Source organism: Pristis pectinata, chromosome 2 (assembly GCF_009764475.1).
Source record: "Pristis pectinata isolate sPriPec2 chromosome 2, sPriPec2.1.pri, whole genome shotgun sequence".
NCBI lineage: Eukaryota > Metazoa > Chordata > Chondrichthyes > Rhinopristiformes > Pristidae > Pristis > Pristis pectinata.
Window position 1 is genome coordinate 120,478,373 of NC_067406.1, and position 26,763 is coordinate 120,505,135.

The 26,763-nt window shown below is 38.5% G+C and overlaps 1 protein-coding gene across 1 annotated transcript in view; it reads left to right on the top strand.

Annotated features, from left to right (window-relative positions):
- The first annotated feature begins 929 nt into the window (after positions 1–929).
- Positions 930–26,763, top strand: part of LOC127583782 (heat shock 70 kDa protein 4L-like) — a 48,955-nt gene continuing 23,121 nt past the window's right edge. Inside the window, exons 1-7 of the mRNA XM_052040123.1 lie at positions 930–1,185; positions 7,410–7,467; positions 8,336–8,476; positions 10,130–10,252; positions 18,999–19,098; positions 24,092–24,225; positions 26,256–26,500. Of these exons, the coding sequence (XP_051896083.1) occupies positions 1,079–1,185; positions 7,410–7,467; positions 8,336–8,476; positions 10,130–10,252; positions 18,999–19,098; positions 24,092–24,225; positions 26,256–26,500 (908 nt within the window). The 5' untranslated portion in view covers positions 930–1,078. The remainder of the gene's footprint in view (positions 1,186–7,409; positions 7,468–8,335; positions 8,477–10,129; positions 10,253–18,998; positions 19,099–24,091; positions 24,226–26,255; positions 26,501–26,763) is intronic.

Genomic DNA, 26,763 nt, shown 5'->3' on the forward strand with positions numbered 1-26,763 from the left:
TTATTTCTAAGGATCATATAAACTTCTTATTCTTCCCAACAAATGTTTGGCATCTCTTCTTTCTATATTGAAGTTCCTTGGAACTGATTCAATGAAGGTGAAGGAAGGGGAGATGATCATTGAACAAAAGGAAATCAGAAAGGCCCAGTGGGAAATAAAATTCCAGGGCTCTAAGAATAGAGTGGGGGACTGCAACTGGCAGGGTTACTATATAGAGTTGACATGGGCTCAAATAGCCTTTTTTTTCTGTTCCATAATACCTCAATGACATAGAATTTACAGCTCAGAAAGTAGTGCTATACAGTGTGCACACTAATCCCTCATTGGAATCATCTCCCGTCTTTCCTCATCTGACTACAATGATACATCTTATATTATTCTCCCTGCAGTAAGTGCTTTGCCAGCCCCTCTGAAATGCATTTATACAATCTGCCTCCATTTCTGTACTATAGCAACGGACGCCACATTCTCGCTCTACTGCAATAATGATGAAAGGTCATCAGCCCGAAATCTTAACTGTTTCCCTCTCCACGGATGCTGAGCAGTTCCGGAATTTTCTATTTTTATTTCGGGTTTCCTGCATCTGCAGTGTTTTATTTTTCAACACTATATCAATTAATGCCCTACTGTATTATGGATTCTGTAGTTTGAGATTACTTACAATTTCCAAAGTCACACCTCAACAGAGGCATCAAGAAATCTCGAATATTTAGTTGACTAATGTGTAGAAATGTAATGAACTGTTCACAATTGCGCATTGGCCCAGTGCCGCCTCTGCTTTTTATGACTCAGCGACCAACTAAACGTCACGTTTGATCGATATATTCCAAAGCCGCGCCAGCCAATGAATCGCGGGGCTACCTACCAATCAGCTTCGTCGGTGGGCGGGCGTTTTTGGGAGCGTCATGCGTCACGACTGCGGCGTTTTTCTGGAGCATTCTACCGGCCGGTTATCGCACGGAGTGGAGGCAGTGCGGTTATCACCGGCGCTCGTTGGCTAACGGTCGGTGTTGTTTGCCTGTCCGATTTTATCGGGGCGTTGTGTACCACTGTAAATTGATTAACCGTAGAAGCGGCAATGTCTGTGGTTGGCTTTGATGTGGGATTCCAGAACTGCTACATCGCGGTGGCGAGGAGCGGCGGTATCGAGACCATCGCCAATGAGTACAGCGACAGGTGTACACCGTGAGTACCGCCGGTTACTGCGACAACGCCGTTACCCCTCCTTCCGCTCTCCTCGCTGTGTGTGAACCTGCGGGTAAATTGGAGCCGGCGGGGTAATGGGGTGGGGGGTGGGGTAGTGCCAGCTCCCGCCGCAGATGCTGAGGCTGGGCCTGTTCTATAGTGGAGTTGGTGTGAAGGGATGTGCGCCGCCCCACTCCTGTGACCACGCTGCTCACCACATGGAGTGAGCCAGGTGTGGAGCCACTCTGCTCGTCTGCCTTTCCTTTCGGTCGTCTGCCTTTCCTTTCGGCGTTTCGTTGAGGGAAACGAGTGGTTTTCCGCGTAAGTTATATAGATGTGGGGGGGGGGGGGGGTTCCCCTGCTTCAGTGTGTGTAGCCAGCGCTGGGCAGAGTGGCTGGGTGTCTGTCTTCAGACCGGTTCCTTCAGTCACCACTTCTGCGGTCATCTCGAAGTGACAGGAAGGAATATGTTATCGTCCACCCGCCGCTTGGTCGTGATTCTCAATTATATTTAACGCTCGCAAAATTAAAAACTCGCGATTTTGGAGTTTTCATTTTTAAAACTAATAAATGTTGAATAAAGTATTCCCGTCCATTGAGCGTTGCGCATTTTTCATTCATTCTGGTTGAGAGCCCTAACGTGCGTTAATGTATTACGTCCTTTCCAACAAGCCCCTCCCCTGTTTATAACATTTAGCCATTTTAAAGTATTTTAGGAAACTCGTCTTTCACTATTACTTAGGACGATCAAATTTTTGTAGATTACAGACCAGGCACGATTTAACGAGAGTCAAGGGGGGTGAATTTGGTCTTGTGGTACTTGATAAAGTATCATGTGTTGCAAGTACTTAATGGGTACTACTAGCTTTCCATAATTTAGTACCAGAAATACGCAACTTGCCTTAGAAGCCACGTGCTTTGTCGTTGTTTTCATAATCCACTGGTCTTTGGTGACTGATTTAACAAATGCCCCCTAATTCTCATTTGACGTTCATTACTGAAGAGTTGTAGATTAATGTGTTGTGTTCAAACACACCATTTTGTCCTGCCATGACTCGTTATAAATGCTTGGAATATTACTTTCACTATAGTGGGAAGACTTTTTTGGAGTGCTGTGTTGGATACCTCTATTGTTTTTGGTAACTTTGCATTGCAACTGAGAAATACAGCTGTGAAAATTGAATATTTTCTTCAGGGATAAGGTTTAAAAATCACTCTGGATAGGTATTGCAGTTCTAATCTGACACTAGGGGGTGCTATGATCTTCCAAGGGGATGTCCAAAAGTTAATTTTAATGGAAAACTTGAACCTAAAATTTCTGAGAATCCACCCCTACGTGTACCACTGGCTTCAACAGGAGAGTGCTTACTAATTTCACACGATACTTAAATAGTCTTGCCCGAGTTGAACCTTTTACTTGGAGGAGGAGGTTGTATGTGTTTGGGCAATGATCACCATTGACTAATACTTGGAATAGTTCAGCTACATACCTGCTGTGTCTCAGTGCAGATTGGAAGCTATCATAGTGTAGGTATTAGTTCTGGTTCACTTTTTAACATTTAGATGAGGTGGTGAGTTCCAATTCCTCAAGACTTGAGTACAAGATCTGTGCTGTCTTAGTGCTGCTGTCCCTCATATTACATCATATGTTTTCTGGATGTGATATTGAAAGGACTCTGTCCTGCACATTTGGATACACGTGGCAATATTTTGAAGAATATGGATGTTTCCCAGTCCTGCCATATTTACCTTTCAATGAAGATTGACAATTTTCAATGAAAAACAACTTCAGAAATAGGAGCAGGATTAACCATTCAGCCCCTTGAGCCTACTCTGTTGTTCAGTAAGATTATGGTTGATTTATCTTGGCCTTGACCCATATCCCTTGATTCTTTTATCATCCAAAAACCTGTTCATCTCAGTTTTGAATGTAATCATAGATTATTATCACCTTCTTAACATTTATCCCCATTCTAGACTCAGTGGAAGCATCTTGTCTCCCTCTAAGAATTTTGTACATTTTAATAAGATTGCCTCTGTCTTCTAAACTTCAGAGATCTGGCCTACTCGGTTGCTTTAATCTTAGAACTGGCATTCCAAGAGCTAATCTGGTAAATCTTTGCTGTGTTTCCTCTATAGCAACCTTTTTTCCCCATTAGTCAAAGATGCCAAAATTGTATACACTATGGATGTGTTTTCAACATGGCATAATTATAGTAAGACATCTTCACTCTACTCAGCAATACCTCCGGTATGATTATTCTCAACACTGGTGCCCCACAAGGCTGCGTCCTCAGCCCTCTACTCTACTCCCTATACGCTCATGACTGTGTGGCCAGATTCTGCTCTAACTCCATCTACAAGTTTGCTGATGATACCACCATTGTAGGCCGTATCTCAAACAGTGATGAGTCGGAGCACAGGAAGGAGATAGGGAGCTTAGTGGAATGGTGTCATGACAACAACCTTTCCCTCAATGTCAACAAAACGAAAGAGCTGGTCATTAACTTCAGGAAAGGGGATGGTGCACATGCACCTGTCTACATCAATGGTGCTGAGCTCAAGAGGGTTGAGAGCTTCAAGTTTCTGGGAGTGAACATCACCAACAGCCTGTCCTGGTCAAATCACGTAGATGCCACGGCCAGGAAAGCTCACCAGTGTCTCTACTTCCTCAGGAGGCTAAAGAAATTTGGTTTGTCCCCTTTGACTCTCACCAATTTTTATGGATGCACAATAGAAAGCATCCTATCTGGATGTATCACGGCTTGGTATGGCAACTGCTCTGCCCAGGATCGCAAGAAACTGCAGAGAGTTGTGGATACAGCCCAGTGCATCACGGACACCAGCCTCCCCTCCTTGGACTCTGTCTTTACCTCTCGTTGTCTTGGTGTAGCAGCCAGCATAATCAAAGACCCCACCCACCCGGGACATTCTCGCTTCTCTCCTCTTCCATCAGGTAGAAGATACAGGAGCCTGAGGGCACATACCACCAGACTTAAGGACAGCTTCCACCCCACTGTGATAAGACTATTGAACGGTTCCCTTATATAATAAGGTGGACTATGACCTCACAATCTACCTTGTTGTGACCTTGCACCTTATTGCACTGCACTTTCTCTGTCGCTGTGACACTTTACTGTTATTGTTTTTACCTGTACTACATCAATGCACTCTGTACTAACTCAATTTATCTGCACTGTGTAATGAATTGACCTGTTCAATCGGTTTGTAAGACAAACTTTTCACTGTACCTCGGTACAAGTGACAATAATAAACCAATACCAGTACTCCAATCCTCCAGCAATAAAAGCCAATGTACAATTTGCCTTTGTATTTGGTCACTAAACCTGCATGTTACTTCTCAGTAATTTGTGTGTAAGGACTCCTAAGCTACTTTTAAAATAGTGAGAGATTGGGCAGTGTTAATACTGTCACGAACCAGCAACAAAAGAAACACACTGAGCATGATTCAGTGTTAAAAACTATTTTATTAATCACTACTTATGATAATACGTAAAATAAAAGTAAAAATGTTAGTATGTTAGAATTCAAAAATGTTAAACCTCGAACGTTAACCCCAAAACTAAACTCTTCGTGTGTGTGTGTGACAAAGTCCAAAACTCCCAGTTCCTGAATGGTTCTTAAAGTTCAGTTCCGCAAGCCATAAGGTGAAACATGAGCAAGGGCTTCTTCAACAACCACCGTTGTCTGAAGATAAGATGGAGATGTAGAAAAACATAGAGAGAGTACATACGAAATCCAAATGTTCCACGATGGAACCCAAACGACACTTCAGTGTTTACTCGGTAGTGACTTCCTCACCCCGAAAAGCATCCGAACCGTGGTCGTCCACATACAAATACCTGTTTCCTTCTACAGGTCAGCAACAAAGTGAACTCCACCGGATTACTTCCAACTTCCATACATGGATTTCAGTGGCAAACACAGTTATTGTTTCTCATCCATCGATAGAGAAAACAAGCAGGCTGGTGTCTCTCTCCCTTCTCTCTCTCTCTTTCTTCTTCTTCTTCAACAACGTCATTACGTCCTTTATCTTCTATTGACGTAAGCACGCCCCACACACACATACACACACACTCTCTATCTTAAAGGGACTTTCACTGAGTCCATAACAATACTAAAAATAAAGTCAGCATTTCTTTTATTGCGACTGAAATGGATAATCTAATTTTTCCACATTGTACTCTCTCTGCCAGTTTGTTGCCCACCCAGTATGCTGACATCCCATTGAACCCTCTTTGCATCCTCATTGCTGCTTATATTCCCACTTATTTCCATGTCATTGGTAAACTTGAAACTGACACCTCGGCAAAATCATTGATACAGATTGAATAGTTAAAGCCCAAGCTGTAATGACTGCAGTCACAGCCTGTCAATCTGAGAAGGACCTATTTATTACTACTATCACTAATTAGTCATCGTCATCTATGCTTCATCCATATTATACCCCAATTACATGCACTTTAACCTTGTTAACCAATTTCTTGTGTGGGACCTTTATCGAAAGCCTTCTGAAAATCCAAATATTCCACATCCACTTGTTCCCTGTAATCTACTCTTAATGGATATATCCTAAAATTTCCAATAGCTTAGCTAATCATGATTTCCCTCCACATTGACTCTGCCTAATCATGCAGTTACATTCTAAGTATCTTGATGTCATATCCTTCGTGGATTTCAGCAATTTTCCTGCTACTGATGTTAGACAAACAAGGTTAGCAATTTACTCTTTGCTGTCCCTCATTAACTAGTGGGGTCACGTTTTCTGTCTTCCAATCTGCAGGAACCATTCCAGAATCTGTAGAATTTCAGAAGATGACAACCAGAGCATCCACGATCTCTGGAGCCATTTCTTTAATCAGATTCTTGAGGATTCCCTTTTCAGATTCATTAGCTTAATATAAAATATGAATTTGTAGAATATTTGAGATGGATATTTAGATCGATGCCAGTTGATAAAACAGCTACCAGCCTCTACTTCCCTGCATGTTTCCCCCTTTTTGACAGTTCTGTGTTTAGTATGCTTTCATTCGCATTGTCTTAAATTTTGGTAATGTGTTTTATGTGACACTTCATCAATTGTGTATGACCTTTTTTTTCATTTAATGAAGAACGTGAGTATTATTGAAATGTGATTTGCCTTAAATCTATCCATTTCAGTTTTCATTTATTAATCCAAGTGCTTCTCAGTGACGTTTAACTTCTCAGCAATAGTGTTGGCGAAAATGAGTCTGTTATGTATTTTGCTCTTGCCCGATTTAGATTAAGATATTCTGACAAATCTGGTGTGCCACTCTTTGGTGAACAATGTCAAATACTTTTCTATTTTTATTGATCTTATTTATTTTCACTAATTATTCCTTTACTGTCATTTTGCCAAATATTGATAGAAATGTTGGAGTTTTCCATGCATTGAATGCAGTTTTGAGCTTCCCTTGTACTAAGTGCAGAATAAGAATTGTTATGCTTGCATCTTAAAGGCCATTAGTGGTGGAGCATTACAAAATTATCTTTCTGTATCACTCTAGAATATAAAGATAAAAGGATTTTATCCAGGTTTCAAAATTGGGAAATAAAGATGAGTGGGGTTCTTCAAAAGAAAGATGAATCTTGCATTATTTGTCTTTTATTATTTCAGAATGTTACAAAGCACTTCACAGCCAAAGATGTACATCTGAATTTTGATTGTACAATATGGGAAAATAGTGACCAGTTACACAGAGCAGAATATGTGATCACATGAGTTTGAGATACGAGGATTGGATATTGCCTGCCTCTTTAAAGGAAGTGTTAATTTAAATGTACAAGTGATGTAAACTTCAATAGTATAACATTGTGTTATGGGGCTTCTTGTACACAACCTCTAACTCTAAAACCAATTACAACATAGGGCACTTTTTTTTTGCCGCCTTTGTTCTTTACTGTCTCCTCCACACACAAACAGAAAAGGAGATAGTGAAGATTTGTACAGCTATACTGAGCTCAAAGCTGGCAATGTTATTCCAGTGAATAACTGGATGTATATTATCATGTGCTACAACAGTTTAAAAAAAAAACAAATTTGTGAAAGGCTGGAAATACTTCCATGAAGGTGGTAGGATATCCTTTAATTGACTGACATTCTCTTATTTTGTCATCTTGTAAGGATATTTTAATTTAACCATTGTAACATAACTTATTGACTGTGTAATGTTTTGCTACAGGGCTTGTATATCACTGGGACCTAAGAATCGGGCAATTGGAGCAGCTGCCAAGATCCAGGTATGGAAGTGTTGAATTCTACCTTTTTGAGCAGCAAATTACTGTTTGTATGTTTCAGGTGTTGGCATTTAACAAAAAAAAATCATTTCCATTAGGATTCATCTAGTAACATAGCTGACCTGCAGCACACCACTTACCACAAGTCAGTAACTTCTGTGGTTCATTTGGACGCAGATGTATGATGCTTCTTATATAAGAGGACCTATAATTTTGCCTTTTGCATTAGTGCTACATGCACACTTTCTTCTTTTTAATATCACTTAATAGAAAAAGCCAAGTAATTTCCCTTTCGCTTGAGTTGATATTTTATGTTACAGGTGATGACTATTTTGCTTTCTTGTTAACATTACATTTCAGTACTCATTTTTCTCTTTAATGTTATTTGGAAACAGTGTAACGGAATTTGATATTTCCTTTTAATTTGAATCTAAATAATAAATGCTTACAAAATCTACATAATTGTTCTTGATAGCGCTGCATTTGTAATAGCTGAAGTTGTGCTTTTTAGGTCAAAAATTAAGAAAATGTGAGTTTGTCAGAAAATGTTATTGCACCATTGGGTCCAATTATAGTAATCTGAGATTGAAAGTAATGTTTCATGTTGGTGTTGACATTGTGGTATTTTATAATACTTCCATTGAATAATAAACTAGAGAAAAAAATTCCCTGACTGGAATTATAATGGCAGTTTTGCTATATAAAAAAAGAAGCAATTACATTTCCAAAGTTAGAAGTAGTGTTTTGTAGAAAGTTTTGAATATAATTTAGAATCGTTGTTGCTGTTTGTTTTGCCATATTTGTCTGATATTCCCATTGTTCTGTGATCTTTACAATGTTGTGTCTGTAATTGGAATGTTTCAATTCACAGATTGTGACCAATGCAAAGAATACAATACAAGGCTTTAAACGACTGCATGGCAGGGCTTTCGATGACCCATTTGTGCAGACTGAAAAAAGCAAGCTTGCTTATGAGCTTCAAAAGATACCAAGTGGTAGTGTTGGAATCAAAGTAAGTTTTATCTTTGTGGAAACCATACATCAGTTAATTACTATGCATAGAAGTTTAGTATAAAGCATTCCATTGTGGAGTGTTGTTACCAAACAAAATTTGATACCAAGCTACATGAGCAGCTATTGGACATGACCAAAAGGATGATCAGAGGTATTGTTTAAGGAGTCCCTTTAAAAAGAGTTTTAATCAGTAAGAGCCATGTTAGAAGTTTAATGGATAGTTTTTGTAAATATTAACATCACTGAAGAAAATTTAATCACTGTTTAAAATTGCTAATTGAAATGAGGAAGGGTCTTGTACCCATCAGCCATCATGATGCAAATTTTGGGCAGAAGCTATATAATGTTGATCCTTGTATAAGAATCTCATGTGAAACCCTTATTATGTGGGGTGTCCAACATTGCATTCCAGCAATTAGAGATTGTGTAGGAGCTCGAGGGCAGGGTCTCTCATCCCATTGTACAAAGAATTATCCCCAGGTGCAGAAGAGGCTCAATGGGCCAAACTGCTTTCTATTACTATGAACATTGTATGAAATTTTAGTGGAAGATGAAGAAAAAAATACAAGATCTGTCAGTTACCTATTTCTAAACTCTGGTCATTCAGTTCCAAAACAGAACTCAGCTCATTGACGGGGAGGGGGTGGAGGGGTAAATACTGAAGTTATCTTATTTTTCCAATAAGCTAGCTGTAAATACTTTAATCCCACAGACATTTTTCTCAAGTCATAAAGCTTGACACTTGTCTATCCACTCCCAAATCTAGTTGGGATCCCAGAGCTGGGAAGGTAATTCTAAGAATCACACAGCCCACCATGCCTGTAACAGCTCTTTGAGATTTCACCCAGAGGCAGTATCCAGGCCTGGGCTGCTACCAGTGCATTGGCTCCTGAAGCTTAGCAAACAGCAAGTTCTTCAACCTTAACTTTCAGACTTGTCTCTTGGTCGTCAAGGTAAACTGATGTTGCCAGGTGCTCATTTTAGAGAGTTGACTGTTCTGGCAATTCCTGACCCTGCCCCCATGTTCCATGGTTTTACCAAACAAAAATAGTGTACTATCAGTGTGGTAGTGAATCTGAAGGCGTTTTGACCATTACTGGACTTTCAGCAACTTGGTTCGTTCTCAAGTATTTCACATACTGCTTGACAACTAATGAAAAGTTATCTGAAACAATGTTTCTTCGAACTGCTGAACACCAGGGTGGATAAAAACTAATTGAATGTGGATTTGAATACAAATTTTTAAAGTTTGCTGCTTCAGCTACCTTAATCTTAAATTTTTATTCTGCATGCTGTAAAATGTTTAAAACTAGTGACCAAAAATAATGCTATTTTCCTCCCTGGCTTGCTCTTGGTGAGAATTCTTCAGTATATTTGTCTACTTGGCCTGTTTGTTGCTAGCCATCAGGAATCCCCTTGAACTGATACCTGATGGTATCAGATGTCTGTAATAGGGAATTTCACAGCAATCAGTGCTGCAAACTTCATTTTTTTTTATTGTTGGCCAGTGCCATCCAGATGTGATCTGAACTAGCAGTAATAAGAGTATATAATGAAACAGTTGCTGCTTTTCCCTTTGTTTCCTCAATCCCTTTCCCTAGATGGGTTATTATTTTAAAACTCGGTAATTTGGCATACAATTTCTTTGCAGGTACATTATTTGAATGAAGAACGTGTCTTTGCTGTTGAACAAATTATGGGGATGTTACTGACTAAACTCAAAGAGACTTCAGAAAATGCGCTGAAGAAGCCCGTGACTGACTGTGTAATTTCGGTAGGTTGGATTGAAGTAACGCCAGCAAAATCTCAAAGCTATCCTAGACTTAGTTCCTAAGATTGAAAACCAGTCAACTGCCAGGATGTTATTAATCTCCCTGGATGGAAATGAATAATTCTTCTTCAGAAGTAGCTTCCTTGCTGACATCATTTTGTAAAGAAGTTACCTTAATCTAACTGCTCAAGATGGCAAGCATTTTGACTTTATTCCAAGATGAAGTTCAAGAAATTCTGTAATACTTTGCTGTAGCGCATTGTATGTAATTGAGGAAAACTGTTGGGTACCCAGCAAGTATTGTCTTCATTCTTTGAAGGTATTGGTTCATAAACTTTTTTGTATTTCCTGTCAAAGTGTGAAAATGTGCTCCCAAATCACCCTGGTGTATGAACCAGGTAAATTAATCACAGATCGTGTCCTACTCCAAAGATGTAAAAGTCTAAATCATGGGATGCTGTTCCTTTCACTGTTTATTCTGTTATTAGCCTATTTATGTGCTTTAAAGAATAACAAGCTAATGTAAGATTTTTTTTGTGACAACAGAATCTTTATGGCACAGGATGAGGCCATCGCCCACTGAATATGTCCCGCTTCCCTTCAGAGCAATCTTTTTAATCTCATTCCCTAGTCTTTCCCCGTAGCCTTAACCACAATTAAGATTTCCCTTGCACATCTGTACAATTTGCTGTTCAAAAGCCCTGATTGTCCAACACATGGCAGAACTATTTTTGGCATGTTTTCCACACCACCACCTCTCCCCCACCTCCCACACGTTCCTTTTTCTCGATCATTTCAGATTTCTTCCCTGTTCCTTGAACCAGCTGCTAATGGGAGCAGCTTCTCTCTATTTGCCTTCTCTAAAACTCTTGCAATCTCATTTAATTCCATTGTATTGCTTTTTAACTTTTGCTGTCAGGAGAATAACCCCATGTGCTTCTGTTAATTAATGCTGAAATCCTTCATCGCTGGAACTATCACAGTAAATATTTTCCACATGCTTTTTAGGACTTTCCCATTGGACTTCCCCATTCTTTCTGAAGTGTGGTGATCAGAATTGTGTGGAATATTCTAACTTTATGCACATGCGTCTAGATCCTTCTTTTCTTACCCACCCATAGAACTTGTTATTTGGTCTCAATCTTCCTTTGTCACCTTGCACTTTTCTGTGTTTCATCTGCATCTTGCCTGCTCATTTATTTTGTGTATTCTTGCAGTTCTGTTTTTCTCCACCGTTTACCACACCATGTTTTGAAATGTGTAAGTTAGTTTTACCCATGAAGCCCATATCAAAAACAAATGTATATTTAAAAAGTGCTGCTAGCAGCAAGTCCTGTGTACATAATCTACAATCCTCTCGTTCAGGGGAGAAAAATAACAATTTGCTGCTACCCCCTTAAGCCATTTTGTTATCCATGCTGATACTGACCCTATTAAATAGATTTCAATTCTTGCTCTGTCTTTTGTGTGAGAATTTGTCAAATGCCTACTGAAATTATGCTTGACAGCTACTGTATTCTCCATCAGACCTTTGTCACATCAGCAAAGAAATTCAGTCAAGTTGGTCAAACATAATTTGCCTTTATCTGTGCTGGTGCTCCTTTATTAACTAAAACTTCTCCAAATATTTTTTCCGAAAGCTTCACTATCACTGAGGTTAAATTGGCTGGGCTTTAGTTGCAGGGCATGTGCTTGCATTCATTTTTGAATGAGATGTCAGACTTGCCATTTCCCAGTCCTCTGGGACTTGGATCTGGAAAGGATTGCAAGCCCTTCAACTTTCACTCTCTTCCTTCAGCAACCTAAGATGCATTCCATCTGGACTGGTTTAAGTGTATCACCTCATTAACAATTTTCATTCCATTCACTGTTTCCATTGCCTCCCCTGAGATTTGGCATTGTCTTCCTTGGTAAAGAATCGTACAAAATGTGAATTCCACCCATGCCCTCTGCCTCTGTTCAGATTGCCTACTTGGTTCTGAATGGGTCTCTCCTTTCTCATATTATGCACTTCTCATTCAAATGTCTTTTGAGGACTTTGGGATTTCATTTTTAACTGACTTTTTTTTTAACTCCCTCCATGACTGACTATTTATTCTGAGTCTTTAAAGGTTGTGCACTGTTCCATTTGCTTTTCTCTCCCAGTCTTGGATTCTACTTTACCCTGGCAAAACACCAAATTATATCATAATGTTAGCTTTGTCCTAAGAATTTTACTTTAGATTGCTCCGTGATGTCCTTCACTAGTTTAACCTTGATTTCTTCCCTAAATGTTCTCAGAATCAGGTTTATTACACTGAAGTATGTTGTGAGATTTGTTTTGTGGCAGCATAACTAGCCATTTAATCTACCTGCTCCATTCAGAGAGACTGCTGAATTCCTTCAAATCCGTTGGATGTGAAGGAAGCTGCCATCTCCCCCTCTTTGCTTGACTGCACAGCTCTCCCCAGCCAAAGAGTTCTGTTAACAAGCTTGATGGCTGATGAACACCATCAAAGCCAGAGAATGCAAGGATTCATACAGGATTCCTGGCACAACAGTACTCAGTAAAGCATCTTCTTGTATGATCTTTTTAGCATTAATTCCATTAGTGTTATTCTCAAATATATCCTGAGTCCTAAGTGAGGTACCGGTGTACTCTGAATAATAACTAGCCTTTCTTGCCTTTTTAAACTGTCGTAAACTTTCTCCATTACCATTCAGTTATTCTCTAACTCCATTTGCTTGAGTATCTATAGTACTGCTACCACTTGCTTTTCCCCTTCCCTGTCTTATTCAGGAATATTAAGTGCTTAGTTTTATCCTTTTTTGTTGTTATCACCAGAAGGTTATTTGTGCTACCAATTCACCACATTTGTGTTTACATCCATGCGTTTTAAATGTCTGTCTTAGTCTCTTGTCTGCTCTCACTTAATCACTGTTACTTCCCTCTCCTAATGCTCACACTCCCTTCACACCTTTTCTCCTCTTGCTGCATACTTGTGGTCATTCATCTACCAGCTCTGATAGGTTGAACCTTAAAGGACTGGGACCAATCTATTGTGAATATGTCCCTCCTGTCCCAAAACTATTAGGACTCCAAGAATCTGAAGTCCCTTTTCCCTCTGCAATTATTCTAGCCATGCATTAATCTGCCTCAACATTATCCAAGACATGAGAACTAATCAAGACATTGCTTCCTCTTTACTCCAGCAATTCAGACTGTGTTCTGTTTCTGACTTATCAATGCCATTAGTATTGACTAGTTCTGACGTGCCTCTTTCTTGTGCTGCCTTACTACCTTGCAGAAAACACTGTGCCCTTTCCAGATACCTTTTGCCTTAGCACAAGGAAAGCAATAAACGGTACTGATGATTACAGAAATGCCCATCTGTGCCTCCAACAATGGAGTCTCCTATGGCACCTCCATTTTGCTGTTTCTGCAAATCCTCCACATGTGCAGTCACTGCTCCATTATTTCTGTGCTCTGGAATGCATTCTTTCAAAGTGTTGTTGCTGTAGAGCTGTTTACCATTTCAAAAGATGCATTCACTTTACAGACTTGCTGCACAGCTATCACTATGACAGATTCTGATCTTGAGAAAGTTGTGAAGCTGAATGCAATAAATCTGGTCATTATTGGGCTAATATAATAACTGATAATGAAAGCTGCTGGACTGTTAATGCTCTTCTGTCACCGGTTAACTATAAAACATGCTAGCAGAACTCATGCTAAGGACTATCTGATAGACAAGGAATAGTCTGACTTTTACACTTAACCAAATTCAGGATGTGTCTGATAAAATTTATATTCTCCAATTGGCAAAGCAGACACAACCAATGGTAGGGATACAGGATGCTGTACAATTGTTTTGGGTTGGAAGCTTGTTAAATTACTGCTTTTTCCCACCATTGGTCCCTGTCCCTGATTTTCAACCACTTGGAGGAAGTACTGAAGGTACAATGTATTCTAGGCAACTTCTCTGATACCATTTCCATAAAGTGATAGGGGGAATAAACATAAGCTACCTCTGGCAGATGTTTATCTAAATTGACTCTTGAAATTGCTCTCATCTCTTGCTTCATGGTGTAGTATGGCATGGTTATTATCTTCAGTAGGACAAATCAGGAGCACTCCTCACCTAAAGGTATGTATTCATAAGTGTGGTGAGCTGTAATCAGCAGCGGAATTGGGTATCATTACAATGTCTAAGTTTATGGCTTAGTACTTTTCACTTTCTACTCTCAAGCCAAAAGATCGACCTGGATTACTGGGGAGCCTGACTGGAGCAGCACCAAATATTCCATTAAATAAAGTTCTGCATGTAAAATACTAAAAGTATGGCAGGATGTGCACTTCAGCATCATGCAATCAATTCAGCGTAAACCTCTAAGGCATTATTATCTAGATCATTATGTTGAGGATCCCATACAAGAATAAGATATTGTATGACTAATGTTCTGTGGTGATTAAAGGGTTGATAGTTCAGAAGTTATTTGGGTAACATAATGTATTCATAATATCAGATTTAAAACTAGAAAGGGGTTTAGTTCAATCTGAAACCAGGGTGCTAAATCTCAACAAAACAAACAAGATAACAGATTTAACAGCATTAAATGTTATGACAGTAAATGAGCAATGGCTAACATTTAATGAATTAATATTACAAGTAAGCTATATCACTAAAGGTTTGTGTGTGTGGGGGGGTGTGGAGAAGAGAAATCACAACAGGAAAAGTGGTCTAGCCATGGTAACCAAGAGAAGTTAGTGAGATTTTGTAGCATTTACAAAAACCAATAAGCCTGCAGATAGTTTAATCCTGACATTTTCCCAAAGGAGGGTCAAGACATCATCAAGAAAATAGAATACATGAGTAGCTTAGTATGAAGCACAAACAATAGGCAAGTAGCCTAATGTCAGTAATAGGGAAAATACTGAACTTTTAAGGTAGTAACAGGGCACTTGAAAAATAGTAAGATTGGGTAAAATCAACATGTATTTATGAAAGGGAAATCATGTTTGACTAATGTTAAGTTGTAACTATCAGAAAAGATTAGGACCAACCAGTTGATGTGTATTTGACTTTTGGAGAGCTTTTGATAGGGAACCACACAGATGATTAAACAATTGGAGCACATGGCATTGGTGGTAGTATAGTGGCAAAGGTTAAGGATTGGTTACTGAACTGAAAACAGGAATAAAAATACAGCATTTTTGAGTTGAGAGGTCGTAACTAGTCGGGTGCTGAAAGGATAACCGCTGAGTCTCCATTTCACAATCTAGGTCAATTATTTGGATGAGGAAGTTAAGTATAATATCCAGGTTTGCTGTGGTATACTCAAGAGTATTGACCTTGTCTGCTGGTGATATGCAAAGCATGCAGAGAGGCTTTGAGATTGTGAATGGAGGAGGCCATGGCAGATGAAATATAATGTGGGGAAAAATGTGAGGGCATAGCTTTTAAGTGGTAAGAGTTGGAAAGGTATTGATGTTTAAAGGGTCTTGGGTATCTTTAAACACAAATTGGTGAAAGATAAACATGCAGGTACAGAAGCAATTATGAAGGCAGGAGGTGTGTAAATCTTCATTACAAGAAGATTGAGTAAAAGAGAAATGTCTTGTTCTTAGTGATAGTGTAACTGGAATATTGTGTACAGGTCTAGTCTCCCCCTCCAAGGAAGAATACATTTGTAATAGGTGTGCAGGGAAGGTTCACTAGAATGGAATAAAAACAAATTGCTGGAAAAGCCCAAGCAGTCAGGCAGCAACTGTACAAAGTATTAGAGTTAATGTTTCAGGTTGATTGAAGACATGAGACTGCAGATGCTGGAAATCTGGAGCAACACAAGAAGCTGGAGGAACTAAGCAGGCCAGGCAGCATCTATGGAGGGAAATGGAAAGTCAATGTTTTGGGTTGAGATCCTTCACCAGTCTCTTTCCACAGTTGTTGCCTAACCTGCTGAATGTTTCCAGCAATTTGTTTTAATTGCAGATGCTGAAAATCTTTTTGATTTTCATTCACCAGATTTATTCCTGTGATTAGAATATATTGAGACCTGACTAAACTTGAGTGTAGGACCAGTATGCTTTAGAAGAATAGGAGGCTATCTCACTGATATGTACAAAATTCTAGCCTACCCTGATGATCACTAGCCAGAAACATTAATTGGCTACCTTATTTGTTACTGCCTGGCATACTGAACACTTGCAGGCTGTCCCCAGGTCACACATCCAATCTGTTTTTACAGACGATAATTTGAAAAATGCATAAAAAATTACTCTATGGTAAGCATATCTCCACAGTATTGTAATGAATGGCATCAAAAGCACAAAATTGCTAAGAAAGAACAATTACTAAAAGTGGAGAGGAAACCAGTTCTGCTGTTAGTAGGAATGAATGTATAGATGTACATCAAACTTTTGAATTTAGTAATAATATGGAAGCTTATTAATATATACCCATAAGCTGGGCCTTCTTGATCCTAGAATGGCCTGCATGGTAAAGTCTTTAGCCAAATAATCCCAATACATGGATACATGTCCAACTTTCCTCATTGTGGGAAAGTATCTAAGATGGGGTAAAACTAATGAAACCAATTACTACTATATTAGCCACCTCCATTCATTAATGGAGAAGAAATGATCATTCATGCCCTCATTTGGCATCGGATCTTCAATAAGCTAAAAGATGTTCAGTTCAACTTTGACAGAACCAGCATTCCTGGAGACACAGCCACCTATATGCATGGACATTTATGCAGCTGTTGAGTGTAACTGCCCTTGACATTAAGACAGTATTTGGCCAAATGCTCCTAAGGAAGTCCATACAAGTTAATGGGGAAAACCCATAAGGGTTGCTGATACCTAAAACTCTGAAACTGCATACCATCCACACTTGGGCTGATGAAAAGCTGGTAACATTAAGTGTTCTGTAATGACCACATCTAGCTATAGTGCTGAAGATTTCCCTGACTTTCAGCACTATTGTGACGATGTAGCCCATCTACCAGAATCTTAATTGGACCAAACTGAAGTCAAGAACTAGGTGTATTCATCAGTAGTGCTGTCTATGACTGAAGTTAAAAATTGTTGTGGGTAAAACGGATTCTTTGAATTGCACCTGGGCACTGAATCAAATATCCCTGATGTTGGATAAGTGGTTAAGTTATAACAATTTACTAAGTTTGCTTCATCTTGAAGTTCTGTAACCTCTGCCAGTGAAAAAAATTATTCAGCAATTTGGGGGTTGGGGGGGGGAATAACATTACAACCACTTTTCTTTTAATGGCATCCAAGGGTGCAGACATTGAGTTGCACATTCATCATTACTGATGAATTGTAAAATTTCTTGGCTAATAACAATGAAGGGCCTTGACACTGAGATTACAGTATCTCAGACCATACCACAACCAAAAGTTATCAGGGATGGCTGATGTATGTCTTCTTGCTGTTGTTGTCTGTATCTTAAGGTTTTGGGCATTCATTTGTTGTTTATGGTACATCACTGTTTGCCTAATACATTTGTAAAATGTTAGTATGCTCAGGTGCTTAAGATAAATACATTTTATCATTATCAGCATGTCAACAAAATAAATAGCATAAATTTTCTGGTCTTGATCCTGATTGGCTAATGGTTGGGTTATGCCTGCCATCTTTGTTGTCCAACTTTGTCCTGAAGTAATTTAACTAATGGCTATAGTAGCCTCCAGTTAAGTTGACACACAGTTACAACCCAGTTCTTATTCAGTGAGTGTGTATATTTGGGCGAATGTTTTCCTAAAGAAAAATGAATAATACAGAAAATAGGAGTAATTCAAACTGAAATCCATGCCCTCTTATCGTTGGCTTCAAGTGCTTTGTACCACATCTGGCCTGATGACATTGACATCTGTTTGCACCTAAAGTTGAAATATTTTTCACTTATTTATATGAATCACTTAAGAACTTCGGAATGCCAAAATTTAGTAGAATGAGATGCTTTGTGGCAGCCTCCATATGTTGGATTTTTATCTTCATCTTTGCAGCTCTATAAGCAATTATGCTGGAAAATGTTTAATGAGTTGGCAATGAGCCACCCAGGAGCTTGGGAAATATTTTGTCTTGATTAAATTTAAGCATAGAGAAAGAAAGTGAACAATAAAGATGAAAATATGATGAGTTTGAGTGGGAAACATTGGCTTGAAGACCATGAAAAGTGAGATTTTAATTTTAAAAGAGAACCTCAAGCAGTATACTGCTTACGGACTATGTAGGTCTGTTGTATCTTTTATGGGCTTCCATTGTTCAGCAAGAGCATAATGCCGTCTGTAACTGCAATGAGTTAATTCAGCAATTTCTTATTTGTGGAGATTAATGGTAGGCTCCTGTGTACTACAAATTGTAGATCAACATTTAAATAATTTAATATGCAATTTGTAAGATGCAACCTCAACATATAACACTCTTCCTCCTCCCCCAGCCAATGACTTTGCAATAAATTGTTGGTGTTTCCTGGCACTAAATGGTAAATACTGTGAACTAATGATTTTTCTAGTTAGAAAAATATTACTTATATTCTGAAATTAATACAAAATGTTAATTGCTGAAAAATGAGGGAGTAAAATTTGTTGAAGACTTTATTTACAAGATTTTACTTGCAACAGATTGCTACTGTTACACGTCATGAGATGTTATGTCACATTGAATGTCATTATTGAATCCTGGAATATGTATATATCACATTTATGTAAAAAAAAATTAAAATCTGAGATTTTCTAAATCTGTTGGCAGGTCCCTAGTTTTTTCAGTGATGTAGAGAGAAGATCCATGATTTCTGCTGCTAAGATTGCAGGGCTTAATTGTCTGCGGCTGATGAACGACACCACTGCAGGTAAAAGAAAAGGTGTTATATCTTGGCCTGTTGCTAAGATAAGTGTAAGCAAACTTCATCTTAAAGCACTTATTGCCTAAATAAGTAGTGTATTTTTTTAAACTTGGAGAGAGCACATAAATTGATGTATTGTGATGATGCTAATTCAGCATATTGTCCAAGTGAGAGAAACCAAAGCACTACATCTTTAGGAGGGCAAGTGCAAAGCATTAACTGGATATAAATGCCTGTGAAATTATTGGTCTTAAGTACCAAGACATCAAGTGCAGTTTTGGATTTGTCAGCATTACTTCTATTGAGTTCAAACTACTGAAAGCTTAAAACTTAATTACTCTTTGGAAATTTTCAGACTAGTGTGAACAATGCTAACTGAGCTTCCTCTAACTGAGGATAGAGAGAACAAAGTAAATGCCTGTGATGGGGTGGAGACTGAGATCCTGGATGACAGCTGAGAAAGTGATAAAGGCTTAATTGCAGCTGATCTGTCTGGAGGAGTTGTAAAATGGAGTTGAATGAGAATAAAGAGAAAAAGAGAGAAAATACTGGGTGCAATACAAAATAGTGCAATTTGCAGGAAGTCATGAAATAGCTGATAGGTCGGGCAGCATCTCTGGAGGGAATTACATGAGAGTTGGCCAGATCTGACACAAACTGTAACGGAGGCTTATTTGAACTTAATGAATTCACTGCCTGAAGTCTTTTGACATGCCAGCAAAGCTTAATTAAGCTTTGTTAGTACAATGTAAGAGTAAAAGCATAGTTAGGATTGGGTCCATTATTGATAAAATGAAAAACAGCTAGAAGTTGCACTTGCATAATGGAGTTCTGAAAAGAGGTTGCCTAATCAGTTTGATTTCTCCAAAGTCAAGACACGTCATGAGCACTGAATGTAGTAATGGAACAAAAGAGGTGCAAGTGAATTGCTGCTTCACCTGGAAGACTGGATATTGTGATAGGAAGATGAGATAAAAGGTCAGGTGTTGCACCTTCTGGGACACCTGACCTTTCTGAGAGGGGACTAGTTAGAAGTGGAGATGGAAGAATGAATTGGAGTCAACAAGAGAACAGTCCCTGCAGAATGCTGAGTGAGAAAAGGAAAATGTGCCTCATGGTGGCATCTCATTGAAGTTGACAAAAATGAGACATTGATCTATTGAATGTGGAGGCTGGTGGGGTGGGATGTGAGAATTGTGAAATCAATCCTTTGGAGAGGGCTGAGAGTAAAAGTGCAAGAAATAAAATTGATAAAGTTTAAAGTGGTATTAGCTACAGTTAAGGAAAAAAATCTGAGGTACTGGAGGGGGACCTGTTGTGCCTTTATTCAAGGAAAAAGCATTAGGGCTATCCTTGCTTGGGGTAGTGGTGTGAAGAAATTGGATATTCATTATAAAAGTGAGCAGGTTGAGTCCAGGAAACTCAATGGCATACATGGGCGGAAGTGAGTCTACCAGGACAATCCTACATGTGGATTTGGTTATGAGGAGAGAAGCAGGTCCTGGGTGGGGCTGTGAGACTGGAAAACATAGAGGATGATCTCCAAAGCAAATGAGGTTGGTCACGGGGACAATGGTCTGATTTTTCACTGGTGGGATTATGGTCCAGAGAAAGTTGAAGTGTCAGAAAGCTGGCACTAAGTCTCAACAAGGTAGAGGTCTATAGTTAGGTGGTGATGGATTGGAAGATGTTTCATTGGTTACCATTTCACTATTTACATAAACAATTGGTATTTGGATGCAAAGTGTAATTTCATGATTTACAGAGAACCCCCCAAATAAAGTATAACAGTACTAATGACAAACAATTAAGTACAAGAAAGAAACTTGTGGAATAACATGATGAATGTCTTTTAAAGTCAATAGGTTAAACTAAATCTAGGAGCCATAAATACAAAGTTTTCTTTTCAAAAAGAGATCTTTGTGGGGGGTGGGTTGGGAATTTTGAGAGAAATTTCTTTACCTCAAGGGTAGTTACAAAGTAGAATATGCAAAGACAGATCAAACCAGATAGTGTTGATCATTCTAAAGGAAGCTAGATGAATAAATTGGGGGGCGGGTGGGGTTAGAGGAGAAGAATGAATAGAATAGGTTTTAGTGATAAGAGTCGGATGAAGGTAGAATTGGAGTGAGGAAACTTGTACGGGACATGTACAGGCAAGGCCCACCCCCTGTCAAAATGGCCTGTTGCTGTGCTGTTGTCATAAGTATGTAGTAATTTTTACTTGAGTTAAAAAAAAGTTCCCATTTGTGTGGTTAAAACTCATTAGGAATGAGAAACAATTCATCTATTCCTGTCAGATTTAAGCTGTGTGTCCCATTCTCTTGAATTGTTTTATTGACCACTGGAAAAATCTAGATTTTTTTCTCTTGCCATTTTTGTGCACGCATGAAGGCAGTAGGTAGAAAAGTAGTTTGAAACTGAACAATAATCTTCTGAGTGAAGACGCTGAGTTACAGACCTGTCTCTTAATCAAGTAGTTTGCATTTGAGTTTCATAGCTGCTTTTTAAGTTCCAGCTTGCCTTTATTATCAGTTCAGTTTGTTGCATATATCCATACAGAATAACCCATTTCAGCTACCCTGCAGGGTAAAAAAAAAAGCTGTAGTTTGCTTTCTTGTGCTGTACTTGCAAAAAGCTTACTATGCAGGTACAGCAAGTAATTAGGAAAGCTCACAATGTGTAATCCAGGCTAGTGTGAGGTACTGTACTTTGGGAGATCAATTGTAAGGGGAAAATATACAGTTAATGGCAGGGCCCTTAATAGCATTGATATACAGGGAGATCATGGGGTCCAAGTCCATACCTCCCTGAAAGTGGCACCACAAGTAGAGTAGTAAAGAAGGTACGTATGTGGCATGCTTGCCTTCATCGATAGGGGCGTACAGTTTAAGAGACAAAGTCCTATTGCAGTTGTATAAAACTTTAGTTAGGCTGCACTTGGAGTATTTCATGCAGTTCTGGTTGCCCCATTACAGAGAGGATGTTGAGGCTTTGGAGAGGTTCAGAAGAAATTTACCAGGTTGCTGCCTGAATTAGAGGGTATTAGCTATAAGGAGAGGTTGGACAAATTTGGATTGTTTTCTCTGGAGTGTTGGTGCCTGAGGGGAGACCTGATGGAATTTATAAAAATTATGGGAGGCACAAATTGGGTAGACAGCCAGAATCTTTTTCCCAGGGTAGAAATGTTGAATGCTAGAGGCTTGGCTTTAAGATAGGGGAAAGTTTAACAGGGATGTGCAGGGCAAGTTTTATTTTACAGAGTGGGAGGTGCCTAGAACATGCTGCCAGCAGTGGTAGTGGAAGGAAATACGATAGTGGTGATCAATGGACTTTTAGCTAGGCAACGTGAATATGTAGAAATGGTGGGATATGGATCATCTGCCAGCAGGTGGGATTAGTTTAATTTGGCATCATGCTTGGCACAGACAGTGTCCCAAAGGGCCTGTTCCTGTGCTGTACTCTTCTGTGTTCTATAGTACTGTTTATTTCGTGGTGAATTAAATATAGAAGGAGAGAGGCTATGCTTCTGTTTTATAGGGCATTGGTGAGATCACATCTGGGATACTATGTACATGATTAGTCTCCTTGGTTGAGGAAGAATGTTCAAAAAAAATTTACTTGACTAATAGCTGGAATGGGTAAGTTGCCTTACAAGGAGAGGTTGGACAGTACTGGTCTGTAGCCACTGGAGTTTAGTAGAATAAAAAGGAACGATTGAAACATCCAAGATCCCGATCTTGATGGGAAGGATTTAGAGAGCATGTTTCCTGTTGTGGGAGGATCTAGAATTTAAGTCATGATCCAAAAAACTTTTTAGTTCTAGCGAATCTCTGGAACTACTGCTCTCCATGTTTTTAAGACAGAGATTGATAGCTTCTTGATGGATAAGGAGTTGAAAAGCCACTGCAGATAATCAGGTATGTGAAGTTGAGATAATAGATCATCCATTTAATGGCAGAGTAGGCTTGAGCAGCCAAATGACCTACTCTAATTTGTATGTTCGTCATTGAAGGGCAGTCATATAAGGCACTAAGTTCCACTGATCTCAATCAACTATTTGGAGGTGAACAACCTGGAAGAATTGTAGAAATGCAAATTATAAATTCTGTGTGAGCGGCTTGTTTTCTTTCTTTAAAGTCGAATTTTTCCCAAATAGTACTAAACTGGTTTGTCATCCTCCCTATTGAAGGAAGAAAGATTAATTGCAATAACTGTTGTTTTCTAGGCAAGCATGAGTAGTCTGTTCACAGGAGAGTGTAGCTCTATGAACAAGCCCTGTAGGTCCTAACCGTATGTAAGGCATATACTCCAACAAAAATCTGTGTTTAGATTGGATTGGACCACACCCTGCTGGCCTAGCACCCCATCAAGATCAGGACAACCAGCTCAAGATCACTGCATATAACTGCATGCTTGACACTGCTACCCAGACTCGCTGTAATGGTTAGCACGGGCATGGGGGAAAGAAAGCTTGTCTTGGGTCGAATTCAGAGCAGCTGCCATTGGGAATACTTACAACAGTGATTAGAAAAAGTTAGTTCATGACTAGTTTGTCAGTAATGTCTATATTTTAAGTGGGAAAACAAAAGATGGCTTTTGGGTTAGCTAAAATCAGCCTTCGATTTTATACTCAAGCAGATCTTGTATGCCAGTGACACTTTGAGTAAGACTTTGTGCAACTTCATTTCCTTTTGATTATTTACTTTGCTGCAACATTCACTGTGCTTGTTTTATGAACAGGTTTTCATAAAAATTGCAGCATTGGAGATCCCATATATTGACAATTCTTCTTCAGCCTTTGCTGAGCAATTCCTGCTAAATATACCTTATTAGGAATAGATGAATACAAGATATTGGGGTACCAAAGTTTGAGCTAATGCCCAGTGACAAGTTCCAATCCAAATTTAGCAGTAGATTTGACAATGTTCAAATTCAGCTTCATGTTGGATTCCCAGCTGTTGTTTTCTTAAATAGTTTTCTATTTTCTCTTTCCTAGTTGCTCTTGCATATGGTATTTACAAACAAGATCTACCAACTCCAGAAGAAAAACCAAGGAATGTCGTCTTTGTAGATATGGGACATTCAGCCTACCAGGCTTCAATTTGTGCATTTAACAAGGGAAAACTTAAGGTTAGTAGAATAAATTCAGTTTATATCTTTGGACGTAGATTAATTCTAATTGAAAGGTTTGATTATTTGTTGAACTTAAAACTGTAATAAAAAAAAATTTGGAACAAATACCTGGTAACCACTTTATATCAACTGATTGTGGTTCATTGGCATATTTTTAGAGCAATGCTTTTGTGTATAAGCAAATAGCTTCTCATTCTGGTCTATCCATTAGATATGCAGAACTCTGTTTTATATTTTTTTTATTTCTTGATCTCTCCCTGACTTTGGCTGCTCTAAGAGTGTATTTTACAATCTGCTGGTTGTCTTCCACTGTGATAAAATGTTTTTTGTTTCAGTTTTGCTAGACTTCATTAGTCTATTATTATGCAAAATTATACTTCATACCAATCACATTCCAGCAGGAGATCTGCTAGTTACTGCTCCTACAAAAGGTTATCGTGTACCCTACACTATATTCAAAAATTGTCCTATTGTAAAGACTAGTTTGACAAAATTTATTAAAGTTACTTCTCGTGGCCAATTATTACAGCAGTTGTCCCTCCTCTTAACACAGAAATGACGATGCACATTCAAACAAGGCTTATTATTCTCTTTGGCTGGCTGGGCTCATGTCTTATGAAGAAAATTGTGTCACCAGAATCTCCATTACTGACGGAGGAGGAAGGGAAATGTGTGATGAAGTTATGTGAAACAAATACACAAAATGAATAGGATAAGAACAGTGAGGCACAATTGAAGTGGAATGCATGACCTTGAATGATAACTAATCTTGTATATAGTGTTGCATTTAATTTTGTGCTTGTATCATCATGTAGTAGACCTTGAGTGTCCAAAAGTTGATGAGCTGATTGTTGCTCTAAAAAAAAGATAAGACTGTGTACTTTCTCAAACCTTGATCAAAAAAAATTGTAGCTCAGTGATGCTGCTTTTCTTTTCAGCACACCCAATTTTTTTTAATATATAACAAGTAGAATTTAGTAGTAGTCTTCTATAAATGGTTTGTTTAGCTAAAACATTTATAAACTTAATTAGCGTGAATGTTTCTTCCTGTGTATACGTGATTTGGTTTGAAGTAATTTTGGATCAAATCACATGAAACATTGCAATGATACTTTGTTTTGGTCAATGTTGACTTTTCTCCTCTACTTAAGGCATTTCTGGAATATTATTCTGTGGATACTATTCATTACCCAGTAGTTTTCCTAAGTGCACATTATTAATGCTTAAAATATGACTTGAGTATCACTTGACCATTTTAGTACAATTGAGTTAGTCTAGTTCTCACCATCTTCTTTCTAGTAGGGGTCACTGATAACCATGAGGAGTAACAACTGTGGCTCCTATTTCAACCCAGGCTATGGTTCAATTTTGGGTTGTTTGTGATTAATGTGACACAGTATTACTCCAATTAAATTGAGCAGTTAGGGACTGTGGTTTAAATTAAGTGAATGTAATTTACACAAGGCAGTGTTGTGCAGGTATTTGCTCAATGATTTAAAATTCCCAGAAACCTGAATATCTAGGGCAAACCCTACTTTTAAAATTACTTTTTTGAAAATTAGCCTTTTGAAGATTGCCAGATTTTTTTGCCATTGCATAGTTTTTCTACAGCTTTTTCAAATTTATTCCTGTAGATCAATGATTCAAGAACAATGGTTATGCTTACGTTTTTTAGTTACAGTAACTGTTTCAGCAGAATATGGGGTAAATTTGGTGGTGATGTTTTTGGCTAAATTAGACCACTGTAGTTATCTCTAGAATTAATGCATCTGAATCCTTGCACTGATCAAGCTGTTTTTTTCGTTATTGCTTTTTCAAAATAACCTGTTAAAGGTTGTTTTAAAAAAATATTTCTGGCTGAACCTTAAGTGCACTGTTTATACAATATGCAGTGTTGGAACATGTCAGTATTGTAAACTGTTGTATGTTATAGTATGTAACTCTACTAATGTTGCAGAAAAGAAAACTATATGTAGAATACTTTTTCCTATCAGTTGATTTCTGTCTTCCTATCCCAACAATTGTAGGTTCTGGGAACTGCATTTGATCCCCATTTGGGTGGAAGAAACTTTGATGAAACCTTGGTAGATTACTTTTGTGAAGAATTTAAGACTAAGTACAAGCTAAATGTGAAGGCTAATGTTCGAGCTTTACTTCGACTACATCAAGAGTGTGAGAAATTGAAGAAGCTAATGAGTGCAAATGCCTCTGATCTCCCACTGAACATAGAGTGCTTCATGAATGATATTGATGTTTCTAGTAGAATGAACAGGTAGATATATTCTCATGTACTCTTTCATTCTAAATTCAGATTTTTAATTTGCTGAAGTGAAGGAAAGAGAGCAAATCATCTGGAAGGCAGTTTGTAATGTGATTAAAAATATTTAGAAATACAACTATAGGTGTGAGTGACTTCCCTTGACATCAAGGCATTACTTAACTGAGCATGGCATTAAGAAGCTTTGGTAAAACTGAAATCATTGAGACCAACGATTCTCGGATTGCTGCACTCGTATGTAGCTTAAAGGAAGGTGG